Here is a 16,911-nt window from a genome sequence, read left to right on the forward strand (position 1 = left end):
GAACACGACTCGGTTAAGTTGCCCTGTCTATAAGTGATGTCATAGATACAACAACAGTCGTAGAGATTTACAAACCACATTAATAAAAGCTAACACATGAACTAAAACTAAAAAACAAATTAACTTTTTACACTTCTACTATTTATTGTTACGGGCTGCACAGCGAGGCCCCACACAAACTAGACTCTATTTATGCGTGTATCAGTGTCATCTCACCAGATTTGGGGTTGCAAAGGACAGGTGGACTGCTGCTGAGCGTAGGACTGCTGCTGTAATAACCACTGCTGCCACAGCTGCTGCTCATGCTGCTCCGCCGGACTCCGACCACCAACTTTATCTCTTTAGTGGGACTCACTGAGTCGGACAGAGACAAAGAGACATGGTTAAACTTTTCATAACTGTCCAAAACATTAGTTGTATTAACACTTTATTCCCCTGGGACCTCTGTCTCTATTTAAATACAAATTTTTAGAGGCAAAGTAAACTAGACATTTTTTACCACATTTTTCTGCCTAGCAACACAAATAGCTCTACTCTTATCTTTTAAAACAGATACCATCAAGGACACCATTTAGTGTGAGGTGATAATGTGTGTCAGGAGATAATGCAGGAGGGGTGAATATGTCACTGTGTTTTTGTCATATAAGACAGAATCCCATAAATGGTAAGCCTGTAAATTTTATAGTAAAAACACAGAAAGAAAGCTTTTATAAAGAAATTAAAGGTTTCCTGTCTGTCTTTAACTATACTACATACTATACTATATAGTTTATAATTAGACATGTACATAGTACCGCGTGTACCTGAGAGGAAGCTGTTGTTGCCTCCGTCAGAGTTCTGTTTGCGGAGACAGAATGGGCTGTCGTGACTCTCGGGGATGCTGCGGCCGCGCTCATGAAGAAGTTCGATCAACCGCCGTCGTCGCCTGAAATTCATTCTGAATTGGAAGAGGAGGGGCCCGTCGACAAAGTGGTGCTTGTTGGTGACTGGTGACAAAGGAAAATGGACATTGGAAGAATAAATAAGCCAATTTGTGCCCGAACATTATAATTAGTATAAGGGAATATGGCAAGACATTTCGTCTAACTGGTCTAAAATCTTTATCTAAATACCTTTTACCGTCATCATGTAAAGTCACTCATTTTATCTGCAGAAGGTCCAAGGACTTGAAATGTTGTATATTTAAATAAAGTTTATTGCAAGTAACACGACAGTGTATGAACATTTTCCACCTGCGCACCTGTTATTGAAGGTCTGCATGAGCCTCCAATTCTGGCATACTTTGTGCAAGTATCTGCCAGTACAACTATGACATTTTTAGATCACATGAAAATTCACATATTATTCCATAGACAAATGTTGAATGTCTTCAATATGAAACTTTTTTTTCCCATACTTCATCTGTGTGAATATTTTGGATATTCAACTTGTTATAAAGCTCATACAAACTACTTGATTGTCGTCTGAGCTATTTTCTTATCACTTTGTATGAAGTTTTTGGGCACATGGAAGTACCTTTCTTTCCTAAGATATAATGCAATATACAGAGTAAACATTAGTTATCTATGCCCAAAGACTACATATAGTATGATAAGAAAAAAATATTTTTCAGCAAAATGGCTTTACAAACTTTGAAAAAAATAACCCTGCAGATTTATGTTTCTCACCTGAACTGAGCTCAGTTGAGCCTGAAACTCTGAGCTCAACTGAGCAGCACTAAACAAACCGAGCACTGAGCTGAGATCACCTGCGCTGAGCAAACATAAACCAACCTCAGAGAGCGTCGACCTCAGCTGAGCTGATAAGACCAGCTGGACTGAGGAGATTCCAGAGTCCAATTTTATCTAAATGAATTCTCTCCTGACAAAATCACGTGTGAATGTTTCAGCCTTGCTTTATGATGTAGAATGAAGAATTTAAATATACGATAAATTTAGAGATTGTCAAGACAGAATTTTTGAAAATGAAAGATAAAAAGTTAAGACTCTCAGGACAAAACACACATGTAACGGGGTGCCTGGTGGCTCAGTGGTTAGAGCAGACACCCCATGTTTAGAGGCTGTGTCCTCGCCGCAGCGGCCGCGGGTTTGATTCTAGCCTCGGCCCTTTGCTGCATGCCATCCCCTCTCTCTCTCCCTCCCTCACACTCATGCTGTCCTATCAATTAAAGGCAAAAACGCCCTAAAAAATAACTTTAAAAAAAACAACAACACACACATATAACAGTCTACAATTTACAAACTAAATTTGCCATCCATGGAACAATTTCATAAAAACACAAATCTATTTGCCTCTTTTTTTGGTTGTTTTGAACTTATTTTAGTAATTTTCCAATTTCCTCTATTTTGGCACGGATTAATGCCTTTGTTTGTTCATGTTCATGTTGTTCATAAGAAGTTCAAAATCTTAGGCTCCAGAAAAGAAACACACACACACACACACACATATACACACTACAATTATTATATCAAAATAAATGTGAAAGTCCATCGAGCACTCCGCTACATACATCAGAAACCTGCCTATAACTTAAACCCAACAGCTTGTGCTAAATAAGGAAGACTGCATTCCTCTTGTGCTGTATTTAAACTGGTTTATTTTCATCAGAGGCTGCTGTAATGTCATTTCTAGATGCTTCGTGGGGCCAATTCATACAGAACAAATAATCAAATGTACATCAACTGACTTTACCCCCTAAAAATAACATGACCCATCTGATTTAGTGCTCAATTATCCAACTTTGTCCTCAATAGCAGCAGCTGTTCCTCTCATCCAACCTCCTTCAATAAGATTTGCAGATCCAAAGATCAAACATGGCCCCGACTCTCATTCCACCGCCTCAGTTAACCCTTTGAAACCTGGCTCGACATCACTTTTCTTGTGCTGTGTTCAGATGCCTTTCACAAGTATTTGGACCTTTGGGCTCTGAGTGAGTTGGTTGGATTTCTTTCAGATAAATGGGAAGGAAGAAATTGGCAACTTGACAAGAAATGTCACGTAAATTGACAAAAATTAATAGATTTAACAAATTATTTAAATATAAGCTTTTATTTTTAATCATTTATATATTTATTTATTGTTAATTTGTAGGTAATTTTCTTTTACCTTTTACCAATTTCTTGCTAATTTTTGGGTCATGTCTTCTCAAGTTGCTTATTGGCTTCTAACCATGCTTTTAAAAGGAAATATGTTCCGGGTTCAAAGGGTTAAATGATAAAAAAGACCATAATTTCCAACTTTCCATGATGTAATTAGATTATATTGCACTAGTAAGCAAGAATAACAATTCAAACATGTTAGAAAAAGATATTTCCTCCACATATCCACATTAAAATCAATAATCACTAAATCAGTTGGGGCTGTAGTTGAGCTAGTGGACCATTTATTGACTGGCAGGGTATTTAGCCGACAATATCAACAGCATGCGACAAAGTTAGGTCCTTATCAGGCTTTTTGCTTACAAAGACAAATGCAACATAAAATTGTGCAAAGAGCAAAGAAAGGTTAATATTTTAACATTTTTCTTCACGTATCCATTCCTCCAAAATCTTCCTCTAACCCGACTGCCTCTCAACATAACTCTGGTCGACAATGCACAGTACTTGGACTATTACAAAAGTATAGAAAAATCAAATGAGACAAATTTTGTAAAAACAAAAAATAAAATTGAACCTCTAGGTCCCATTAAAACGGCATCTCTAACAGTTGCAGATTTAGAATTGATCAAGACTTTAAAGGCAGTTTTATTTTACTGTCTGTCCGCCAATTACAGTATCACTGCTATCTTTAACCAACATGTCAGCCACATGCTAATCTAGTGTATTTCCACTGTGAAGTGATTCAGTGAGAGTTTATTTTACCAGCCTTTAGAACAATAAACGAAACACACTGGCTTTGTGGTTAGTTCATATGTCCTTTTGTGGGTGTAAAGCCTTTGTCAACTGAACAAAATCCTTTTATTATATGTGACAAAAGAAAAACACACAATATGGATCAGCCTTTAGAGGAATGTTTTTCTCTCAACACTAATAAACTGACTGAACTACACTGTGAAATTGGACTGCTAGTTTCTCTTACTATTTTTTTTTCTTCAGTTCTTCTAATGCTGGTTTCAACTGATTTACTGTGGGACGATCTTGTGTCAGGAACAGAGTCCGTTCAAGATTTACTATAGAAAGCCTTGCCCAGTATGATTACAGCCTGCTGTTGGCTAACTGCCTTTGGCACAGCGTTACAGCAACTCTAATCTGACCATTTCTGTGATTTATATTCTTAATTTGCTTACAGTATGTACATTATCTGCAAGTTGCAACTTTTACATCCAGGTCCATTTCAAAGCTTCCTCCTTTCTCATCACAGATAGTCAGATGTATCTGGTGACTGTCATTTGCAATGTCAGTTCCAAGTTGGAAATGTTAACTGGAACGCCCCCTGAATTTCCAGCTGGGAAAAAAGGGATCATTACCAACCCCAGTTTCAAAATCCAAGATGGCTGCACCATGCATCAACTGTAGTACACGTTTGTGACGTACTTTCCAGCTCCAACCTTCAACTGTGTAGGTAAATGGATAACAGTAATAATGCACCACAACAGCTACCATATTGTCCCACCGTAAACAATTATAGCACAACACAATGTGGATCCCTCCAGACGTGCCTTCTATACAACATTATGTCTGCGGATGTGTGAGCATGAACTCTGCCAAGCACAGCAGAGAGCACGAATGCAGATTAGCATGTTTAGAATGTGTTTTTAATGAGAATTGAAGGCCTGTAAACACATTATCAATAAAACTTAATTGGTTTAAATAACTTTTATATGAAGATATGAACAGTGCAAAGTCTGCATATCATCCACTGGTAGAGCAGTTATTTCCACAGGGAAGATGACACAATGAGGTCAACAGGAAGCAGATCAGACTCTGTATTACATTAACTGAGTGGAAATTGTATTTTTATGATGTATTGCTCCTTATTGAAATTTACAGTCCGTGCACATCAAAATAGTTCCACATGTCAACTCCCAGCTGTGTTGAATGTTATTCTACCACATGTTCAATGCCTCAACTTAATATGAATTCTTCTATTGTGTATCTATCTCCATAGACCTATCATGCAGTTAAATCTGCACAATAATGTCTATTCAAATAAAAAAAAAAAAAAACATCGAGCACCACGGCCATGTGACTCCTCTGCAGCAATATACTTCTTAATTTAATCATACAGTGGTATAACCACAGACCACAGCATCAAATCAAATTTCATGTCATGTGGTGATCCTGCAAAACTCATTCAACATCCACGGGCATTGTTAAACAGAATCTCAAATGTAAACTGTCATGGACTCACTGTGCAGTGATGATCATCACACCTAAGAGACAAATATGCACATGCACACAACTACCATCTTAGCTGTGTCAGCAGCATTCACTCAATGTCTAATACTTACACAAAATATCTTTTGAGCAAGAAGACACTAACAGTTTTATGGCTCATATTGTCATGCTACAGCACTCAAACAACGGGCATCGATTACGCCCTTAACTGGATTAATGGCTGCAAACACACATTTTCACCGTGAAGTTACATGTTTCATTACACTGCACACACAGAGAGGAGGCATTAATCCTCTTTTTAATTGCAATTAGAATTCCTTAAGCCCCTGTCAAATTACCCAAAAAAAACTACTTCAGTGATGATGTACAGTGTGAAAAATGCAGCAAATGAATGCAGTAGATCCACCTGTATGTGTTTTCTGACAGCTTTCCGTTTACAATGAACATATATTGTAATGATTTTATTGTTTGTTTTTTAAAGATTATTTGTTTGGCTTTTTATGCCTTTATTATAGCACAGCTATAGAGTGACAGGAAAGGGGGAGAGAGACATGCAGAAAAGGACCACAAGCCAGAATCGAACCTGGGCCATTGCAAAGGACTCTACTCACTAAGCTAGAGGCTGCCCCATAATTTTATTGTAGATATTGTATTTAGATAAACATTTTAGCATTAACTTTTTGAAGAACAGAAATTTGTCTTGTTTGTCCTTTGTAATCAAGTTGTTATTGTTGACTTTTGCTGCTTATATGTTGTGCAATACATTTGTGAAGATCCAGTATTAAAACATACTCAACTAAAACATTTTTCTTTGGCTACATTTTGAATAAACAAGTATGTACACATAGTGGTGTTTGTATTTAAACACCTCTTCATCAATACTAAGACCATAATCTGAACCAATCACATTAAACAAGTGAATAAATATCAGATATTCTCAGAGATAACGCAATAGCCCTGGTTCCTATTCTGTAGCCAGTAAAACCCATTGACCCCCTGATGCCCGTGACCCATGACATTCAGGTTGCATTTTCCTCATTTTTATTACTCAGTAACATTCAGTAACCCTACTCACTCTGGAGCGTGGACCTGAGAAGGTCAGGTCAGGTCTTTGAGACACGCGACCAGTGAAATGCAATCCAAGCCAGTGTGAGTGGACGAAAACGGCTGCTGAACTTCCATTTAAATGTTTGCAATTTCCCATGAGAGACTGGGTTAACCTTTTTTTATTGTAAGTGTGACAGATAGAGGATTTTTTGTACGATTTTCTAAATAGAAAGGTATAACTGTAATCCAGTTCAGATCTATCTTGACATAAGTAGTCAGATGGATCTCCACAGAGTTAAAACTGGTGGTGTAGATTGACCTATTGATCAAGGAAAATACCCACACTGATTTCTATGTGTTATGTGACATCATGTTTACCAAATGTTTTTCATAAATATGTTTTATACTTAAAACAATCAATTATAAGATCATTTTCTGAACAAATTTCACGATCAGAACGGATGGATTTATTAGTTTTGGGATTTATTAGTTTATTTTAGCTTTTGAAATCATGTTAAAATCATATATCTGCTATCATAAAATGCTGTGGTTGGTTTGTTTGTGTTCAAACCACACATGAACTGCTCCTTTTCAAGTGGTCTCAGTTCGGCTATGTAATCAGCACCAGGGTTTGAGAGATTTCACATCAGTCCAAATGATTAGACAAACTGGACTAACTGAGTTTGTTCTAACCGAGTCAAACAAGTTAGGTGCAAAAGCATCCTGTATCTACAAGAGCTATCAGATTGCATGACCCAAAAGAGCACAGAGCCAGGAGAGCAGAATCAGCAGCCATGATGAATCAGCAGAGCTCTCTGACAGGATCATGTTGAGGTGAGACATGACTACTTGTAGAGGCTACTGGCTTTACTGTCAACAAGTGTCACTCACAGATCATCAGTCTTTCTATATTGTCTGTCTGCAACCCAGCTGACACAACAAGAAGTAATACATTTTATAAGTACTTCAGATTGTGTGAATATATTTAATGACCCACAACTTCATCCTAGTTTTGTATATATTAAATAGTTAAAGTAATCCATTCATATCTATTCAGGGATCAACTATTCAATATCATCCATGCAAAGTGAAAACATTGATCAATGTCATTATCTTTAAGATGCGCCTTTATTTTGAAATTCCCAAGGCACGTCTGTGGAAAGCAGCCAAAAAAAGATGATGATGATATTTACTCCTCTCTTGAAAATGTATCAGCACCGTGGAAATATTAGCTACTCTGTTTCAACAATGTGACAATGAAAAACGCGCACGCAGGCTGAAATTCAACCGTGCTTTTACTTTGTGAGTTGCAGTGGCTTAAACAAGCTGTGAGTAAGAAAAAGTATAACACATGTCAATTGTTAAGTTATGAATAAAGGGAAAGTCTGGACTAATTTAAATAATATACAAGTGCTTAAGCTAATAATGAGTGAACGAAAACCTGAACCTTGACAGTTATGAACCAAATTTTATACTTTTGTTGATTGTTCTTGTTGTTAAGTTTTATGTGTGTTAGTAGAGTCAATTTAAAGTACAGTAAACTGTACATAACTGGTTACAATTATTTATGTACTGCATCAAATCGAAATCATATCATGGCAGACTTTGTGGTATCAGTAAATATCACATCGTTAACCAAAGAATCAATGAATATCACATTGTGATGAAACTAGTGATTTACACGCCTAACACTAACTGAATGATGCATGTTGCACACACTAGGAACAGTTCCCACATCTTACTCACCGTGCTGGATGATACCATGCTCAAGGAGCCTCCGTCCCAGCTGCTCTGCCTCCTCCCTGGTTGCCATCTCCCCCTCTTGCAGCAGCCAATCGATGAACTCAGAGGCAACCAGCGCCCGCTCGAATGTCCCGCCCTCCTCCTCCCTGCTTTGTAATAAGTTGTTTTCTGTGTTCATCAGCCTGTGGAGAGAAGACAGCAATGTTTCCTTACTTTAAGCAGTTGGGAATCAAAGAGTGTGATGGAGTATGGTGTTGAATTTAAAAGGCAGTCCAAGCCATGCTTAAATTTAAGCAAACCACTCCACTAATGTCACTCTGAAGTTTTGCTTTTTGTAACTGTAAATAAATTCAGAAATAAAATTAGCAATCAGAATCAAATTAGTTTTTCACCCACAGTGCAGTACTCATGTCTGTACCAGCGAGAGCAATGAGAATATGCCTGAACATTAATTTTGTAGCTCTGGTCGATGTCTCCATAGCAACAGCTGGCAGTGCTCAAGTATTTTAGTGTTTTATACAGTGCATATCTATCTGACGGAAAATAAATGCAAGTTCTCAGAAATGTTGCAACGTTCATCATCAATACCTGTTACATGACCCTATAGTGCTGTTTAATTATCCAAGAGATGCATTCAGTGTCCAGTAAAACTGCAGATATTGTAAAAAGCAAAGTTTTGGTTAGATGGAGGGAAGTTTTCCGCAGTTCACTCATACATTATGTCTATATTGACAATCAGGGGAGATTTGGTTAAGCATTCATAAAGGTAGTTATATTCACTGCCGTTTCATTTAGAGATGTGTGCAATTCTGAATAGTCTTTATGCAAGGATTATATGAAGCGAATGGTGTGATCTCTTGTGGATGACACTAGATGACACATACACACTCAAGCAAACAAAATCAGACACAAGTACACACATGCACAGAAGACAATTGCTGACTCTCTCCCTCTAAACACACACTCACACCCGTCACTCACACCCAAAGTATAAGTACCCACAGTATAAATCAGCCAGTCAGTGGTTATAAGGAACAATAAGCTTTCTGTGGCACACCTGGACTTGTGAAAACATGTGCCCACAACGAGCTGTAGCTACCATCAGAGACACAGAGATATTAAACTTTCCACGTCTTTGTTGGCTGGGTTTTGCTGGCAGTAATTACTTTCCCACACTCTGGTTTAGTGGCTATCAATCATTCACTAAACTGTCAACAACAAACCAAACAGTTTAATACAGACAGGCAGATTTCATTTATGGACGTAATAGCAACTTGGAGACTCATAGAAATGCTCAGAACATTTAATTAACTGAAAAGTTGTCAGATAAAGATACTGAATAATTGCATCCTATAGTCGACGGCGCATAATCACCAGATCCAAGCCAACATGGAAATTGGTCCTGGCCAAGAAGTAGTCTGGGACATAACTGCGTTTAACACTTTAGTTTCTGAGCTGATAAAACAAACTAAATATAATATGTTATTAGTCAGCTTCAGAGATGCTGGTGGGCAGATTATGTTACTCTTTGACAGAACCAGGGTAGCCATTTTCCTGTCTTTACGCTAAGTTAACTGGCTGCAGGGTTTAGCTACATGTTTACCATACCGACATGAGAGTTGTATTGATCAAAGTTTCTGCAGCAAAGCAAATGAGCCTGTTTCTGTCTGACATGGACAAGCCATCGGTATGGCTATTGTTTAGGGAAGACAATTTAGCATCTTGCAGAACATTAATGGCTAAACCTCCACAGAGAGCAGCTCCAGAAAAACAGCTTTCACTTTAGTTAAATGAGGATCCAAATATGTGAAATTACCTGAATGAAACCTTGCAGCCGGTAAAAAGCCTCCACTCTTTCATTCTTTCTGCCAGCACCATGCACTAAGCGTGCTTCAATTAACAGTGACTGTTGATCCAAAGCTGCAGGTCCACATTGCAAGACAAGAAATACATTGTCATTACATTGTAAAAGTCACGGCACTGTGTTTCTCAAAGTTCAACCCTGGGTTGAATTAAAAGAGAACTACAGTTTGAATGCTTTTACGAAAATCCTGTGAGGTGCACACCCAGGACTGCATAAGTCCTTCTCTCATGTAAAGTCAACACACTGCAGAACACATAACTTTGTTTAGATGTCAAATTTTGATAGATTAGGAGCATCTGGGGGACAACAGCCCACATATGACCCACATTAGAAGCCAAAATCATAATGCAACTGTTAAAGGAATGGGACATTATGTTCTTTGAGACGTGGCTGTGTACACAAAGCCATTTAATCTATTTAAACATGTTAAGTCGACAGATCATGTTATGTTAGCTCACAGGGACTGACTCAAAGTACTGTACTCAAAGTAAAGCGCAGTGCTTCCAATGATAACATCTTAGGTATTATATAGCATATTATGCAATCCGTGAGACTGTATATACAGTATGTAAAGGATTATGATAACTTAAAGTGGGCTGAGGCAAGCTGCCATGACCTGAATATGCACTCAGCACAGCTGTTCACCCAGCGTACCTAACTCCGCTGGAGTGGTGCCCACTGAGACGTGGGTGTAGGACCACCAGGCTTTTACCTGCTCTCAGATTTGGTCTTGCATGAAGGTGGGACACTAATGACTCTCAAGGGCCATGCAACAACAAAATACAGCTTTAAGGGTCATTAAAGGGACATGTGAGAGCACTATACAGTAAGCAAGTCACAGGGTCGCAGGCAGGAAAACATTTTATGGAAAAAGCTTCAATCTAAAAAAAACTAACAACTGATAAACAATAGATTATAAAAAAACATCAGACCTGGAATCATTAGACCCGAAGGTTGATATGGAGGAAAGTAAATGTGTTTTTTCTTAACCATTATTTAATTATTATTTAATGCTGAACCTAAGTAATTTTGAAACACAGCTTATTTCTAAGTAGAGCTGAAGTGAAGAAAATCAAGATGTAATAGCCTTCTTCTAATTTAATTCTAGATTGCTGCATTTGCTTAATAAGAGAGGCCCACAGCTCAGTATATTGAACATTACTCATAAAACAAAGCTTAGACTTAGATGATCACTTTCTATTAGCAAGTTAGATTTTTATATATGAAATGAGATGGTACAAGTCTGCATCATTATAAAGTGCATTTATCCTTGTTGGGTTTAAATTGCTTGTGGGTCTGGTCTAAGGAGTTATCTGGAGACATTACAAATACAAGAAAAGCAAGAACCCTAAATTAGAAACAGGAGCAAATTTGTTGCCATTTCCCACATAACCATTATCTCAGAATGTTTGTATATGCAAACACATTTTCCCACTTTATGACCCCATTTCAGCTGCATTTTGGCCACTTAACAGCTGAATGACTGCCTTCACATGGAATCAGACAGATGGACAAAACCTTCTCGATGGCACGTAGAAAACAAACCAACAGTCTGACAAACAGGCAGGATGTTAAAATGAAACATGCATGATGGCAATATACTACATAAAATTAATTTGTGTTTATTGCTTTATATAACTTTTCTAGTAATGTCAAGATAGCCTGCGTTTCCTCCTTATGTGAGGGACCAATGTAACATCTGTCACAGAGGATGGCAAAAAGTTCTAATAATTTAACTTTGAACAGCAATGCCATCTACCATTACCATTGGAGGTATTGTATCAAAAAGCAGGGTTTCCAGCAGATTCATTTATTTGTGGCAGACCACCACAATATAAACATCTGCTGCCACAAAAAAAATATACACAGATACAGATATTTAGTCACTGCATCACTTTCTCAGTGCTGAGGATACTGTTGTCACCACTGTGTTGTCCCTGCCGAACAACAGGCGCAGTGAAAGTGAAACGTAACCATTCATTGTACTGGTCTTACAATATGCATTCACTTACTCTACACTCTGCTTCTCCTTTCCTTCAATGAACTGATCAGTTCTGACTGGATCAACTAATCCATTATCCGTGCTGCGATTCAAACTGCTGATGAAGGATAAAAAATAACTCAAGATGAGTTTTGCCTGCGCTGCAACCTACAACAATGTCCAAATTTAGAGAGATGGCACAGGATGACGCGAAAACATATCAAGAGTCTCTGACAAAACACTGGTATGCTCTGTCTGGTTTACCTAATTTTATCATCTTGCTCTTGTCCAATGACATGATATCTGGTGTGCTGTCTACCGTCTACCAGTTTCCATGTAAACACACTATTACTGTATGCGTCTGTGTTACACAAACAGTTTGACATCGACCTTTCTCATGTCAAGCTGTTTTATTTGTACAGCTTTTAATCTCGGTAACAGTCTCCAAAGGCCACAGTGACCTTTTGGAACAGCAAATATTTGATATCATTGCTTACTGTACTTTCAGTATAGATTAGCATTTTTTTTTAGATAATCCAGCCTTGTTAAAAGATGAAATGTTCAAATGCCATTAAGTTAAACATCCTTTGTTAATAACCCTGTGTGTTGGACCTGATTTAATAACCAAAGACATTCCAAATTGCCGTTAATGGTAGAGGCAGTTAAACTTGCAAAATGGTTCTTTAAAAGACTGCTGTGTCCTGGCACACAGGCATTGAGACAATGATTAGTATGCCAGTATTAACAGTATTCTGTTTTGTTTTTTGTTTTTCTGGTGTTTCACAACTGATGTCCCGAATGGACTGGAAAAAACAGGTTAGTAAACAGGAGAAAGCAGCATGAAGGACGGTGACAATGTTACTATGGTTGCCTCTTTTGTATATCTGTCATTTATCCAGTCTTTTTTTTAAACTCAATGCAGACTAATTTGGAACAATTTTCTAGCACTGCTTGGAAAAAGACATATGGTATTTTGTGTTGGCGTGTCATTTCATTGCACCAGTAAAGGGGCTAAAAGTAGCACATCCACCCAGGTGTCATGTTTCCATCACTACCGATCAGAGCCAATATGTACCTATTATTACTGCAGTCATTGTACCTGGGTGTGAATGCTGATTGTAACCTTTCCCATTAAATTTAAAAAGTCAGACAGTAGCAGATGTTAGTGGGTTGTTTTGGTTTTTTTAATGCAGGTGAAAGGGCTTAACACCAAAAATTGAGAATGCAAATTTTAAATCACATTAAATTTCAAATTCAACAGAAGTAGGCTAGAAAAGTAGGTTTTCGACAAGGTTGCTGGTTTGATATCTACACTGACAGGATAAATCTGGATGTGGAAGTGAAGGAGCAAAGCTTGAATCCTCTAAATGCTACAACTGAGTGACCTTCAGCACCATACATAACTCGTAGTTTCCCCAGTGAGGCTGACTAAAAATAATCATTCTCACTAAATCTAACCCAGAAAAGTATTTTGAAATGATTCATTCAAAAGGTCATTTTCCTTACAATTATTTAATATGAACATGACTAAATCATAAAAAATTATGCCATTAAACCACAATCTACAGTACACACAGACATTTAAATATGACAAATGAACGAGTTAAAAGGTCGGTAAAACATTGTCCTGTCTGACACACCTCAACTGTTTCTCTGCAGTTTGTTTATTTGAGTGTGTGTGTGTGTGTGCTGATTTGACAATTGACATCACCAGAAATCAATGTGTGGAGGCCTCTTCATTTTTCCAATGGAAAAAACTAGATGTGAATCTGGCTGTAGGGAAGGGTGACATACTGTATGTTTACCATGTTCAATATCTTATTTTAGACTGTTAGTATGGCAGCATTTGCAATTAGCAAACTAAACACAAACTACAGCTAAAGATAATGAGACATGTCTTTAGTTTTTAAAGTATTTTGTCACAAACATGCTTAACAAATCTAAATTTTGACCTGATGATGCTGTTAGAGGAAAGTTCAGGGGATCTCTAAAGTTATTACAATTCATCCTGTGGGAGACATGAACCTGTGTACCACATTTAATGGCAATCATCCAGCTTATAATGCTGCGATATTTCTTTATGGACCAAAGTGGAGGACTGACCTACATCACTGTCCCTTGAGCTGCTCGACAAGCTAAATTGAGATTTTAGGTATGCACCAAGATTGGATTGGATGATGATGAAAATTGAGGCAGTCTCTGTTTGTGTATATGTAGAAAAGTTTTGATGCTGCCATCAAACCTGATGAAGGTCTGTGAGAACGAAACGTTGTTCATTTTTTACATTCAATAAACATGTGGGACATGTGCAGGAGTTTCTCTCTTTGTTTATAGACTGCTCCCTCCTCCCACACACCTGTCACATATTCAGGTGTGCACAGATTCTCTTTAGCATTTTCAAGGTTTGCACCGAGATACAATGAAGCCAGAGAAATCGGTGCCTTTGGTGAATTTCAGGAATGAGTCAAGAAAATCAGTATTTATGTAATAAATAAATAAAATTTGACACTGATGACTCAACAAAACTTATGTCAGAAAGCACAAAAATAAAAAAGGTAGGTAGTGAATGGTTCTGCTCTGCTGTGTGCATATGCTGAGGTAGAGCTCTAATATTCTGACACCCAGTGAAACATCTCATTTGATTTAGAAGCACCAAAATTTGGTTGCCTCTTTCCAAACCTCTGACCAAAGATGCAAAGCTTATATTTGCACTCAGGCACAAGAGAAGGTGAGGTGATTTATTTCTTTTATGTCGCAGGACTGATACTTGTGCCATAAGTGTAATCATGAAGCAACTCTAGTTTGCAAGCACCAGAGCAAGCTCAAGGGGTGTCTGAGTGTGTGTGTGTGTGTGTGTGTGTGTGTGTGTGTGTGTGAGTGTGTGTGTGTGTGCGCGCGCGTGCGCGTCCGTGTGTTTGTGTCCTGGGCCGCACCGTGGCGATTACATAAACACATAGCTTTGAGAGCTGAGACGACAGATGTCTCCCCTTGGACTATTTCTTCCTCTTATGCAACTGCTGTGTGTGTGCGTATGTGTGTGTGCGTATGTGCGTGTGCGTATGTGCGTGTGCGTTGTCTCAGAAACAGGCATGAAAAATAGGTCTCTGTTTATAATAGTGAAATTGTGTGTGTGTTAAGAGAGGCACAGAAATATTGTTTACTCATGTCACAAAGAGATAGTAGGATGTGTGGGAGAGGGAAGGGGAGTCAAGCTGTGTGTGTGTGTGTGTGTGTGTGTGTGTGTGTGTATGTGTGTGTGTCTATGTGTGTGTGTCTATGTGCTTGAGGCCAAAACTGTAGGGATGCCACCAAGAGGTGAAACACAGGACGTCTTTGGGGTTACTATAGAAACAATTAGTCTCACTATTGGAACAACAGCATCATGGGTACAAAACTGATGACAAACATAAACAGTCCCATTAGTGGTGTCCTCTGCCCTCCTCTAAATTCAGCCTGTCTCTGGACAAATGCTATGAGTCATCTCTTGTCAAGAAGCTTCCAATATCTTCTCATTTTCCAATCCCTGCAGGCTTTCACTGTGGTTAAAAACCAGTTAAGCTCAATACTGTGCCCCCTGATCTAATTTAATGAAATTTACCAGCAAAACAAACTTTCTAAACGTTAATGGGGGCGGCATTTCTGACACTCTTAATCAGCCTGCTGTGGGGAACTCTCATACAAAGAAGCAAAGAGGAAGGCAGGAAATACAATGCATGGCATGTGCTATTGTTTTCAAGTGGCCATGAAGTTTAAAAAACATTATCTGATTATGAAGTGATAGTTCACTGTCCATCATATCAACGAGCTTCACCAGAACCATCTTTGAGGAGGTAGGCCTCATGTCTTAAAAACAATCAGTATTTGTATCAGAGCATCCCATTAGGTAACTTGGCTCTGTTTAAATGTAACAGAATCTGCCTTGCAATACATCCAGGCCAAGAAATAGTATAACACATATGCAACCCTCTGAAATATTCCTTTTCAGCTTCATGCTAAAATGGTGCAAGAGATAATCAATCAGAAATGCTAAGAGATGCCCAAAAAGAGCCTGGGGAAATCTCTGTCATTTCTTTCAGTCACTCTCAAAGCTCTATGAAATAACTGTATATAAAGACAGAAACTGCATCTCTTCCCACTGTATTAAAACAAAGTCAAAATATCCAAAATATGGACGCTGCCATCTTGCCCTGGTAACATCACTAAAAGCCGGACTCTGTGCAGAAACAACTGGAGAGTGTAGCCGCGGGATCGAGTTTCCGCCTATACACTCATCCGCCCCAATCACAAGTTATTTATAGCTGTCAATCATGATGTCACACCCGCTTTTTATGGCATGACAAAAGTAATTAAAAACAAACTTATCACAAAAACGAACACTTGAGTATGATAACAACTACCTTAAATGACAGAAACCATCTTTGGGTAAAATATATATCACATCTTAGATGTTTTATTTTGGCCCATGTCCAATCCACTAACATGCAGGGAGCGAGGTTTATGACCTATACTGCAGCCAGCCACCAAGGGACGACTGCAATGTTTGGCTTCACTTTTGGGGAGCTGTCATTTTGTCCATCTTTATATAGCCCACAGTCTCTGGCTCCTCTACGAATAACACGACTGAGTGGTTGTGTTTGCGTTTCATGATGTGTTTCTGTGTGTTCTTACTTCTCATAGATCCTCTGCCCCCTCATGAAGACTTTGGCTTCACTGTCCAACGGAAACGTGCCGTCATCTTTCCGGAAGCGGTAAAACAGCTTCAGGTCTTTGAACTCTCGGTGCTCATCACACACTGGAAACACACACACACACATACATGGAGGTTTAGTTTTAAGGTTACAACCAGTAAGCGTGGATGTAAATAACGATGGTGGAAAAAAGTGCAAGAGTCACAGAATGGGATCATGGGAATTTTGATTGTGTTTGTATACAGCAGTCGG

General features: G+C 38.4%; 1 protein-coding gene across 2 annotated transcripts in view; it reads right to left on the minus strand.

Moving 5' to 3' along the window:
• Nucleotides 1-16,911, minus strand: part of deptor (DEP domain containing MTOR-interacting protein) — a 34,463-nt gene that overhangs the window by 11,871 nt on the left and 5,681 nt on the right. For both annotated transcript variants that reach the window (XM_042490745.1, XM_042490744.1), the window contains exons 4-7: nt 16,640-16,763; nt 8,130-8,308; nt 804-986; nt 217-354 (exon numbers count right to left, since the gene is read on the minus strand). In XM_042490745.1, coding sequence (XP_042346679.1) covers nt 217-354; nt 804-986; nt 8,130-8,308; nt 16,640-16,763 — 624 coding nt within the window. The remainder of the gene's footprint in view (nt 1-216; nt 355-803; nt 987-8,129; nt 8,309-16,639; nt 16,764-16,911) is intronic.

This window comes from Plectropomus leopardus, chromosome 7 (assembly GCF_008729295.1).
Source record: "Plectropomus leopardus isolate mb chromosome 7, YSFRI_Pleo_2.0, whole genome shotgun sequence".
Taxonomy (NCBI): Eukaryota; Metazoa; Chordata; class Actinopteri; order Perciformes; family Serranidae; genus Plectropomus; species Plectropomus leopardus.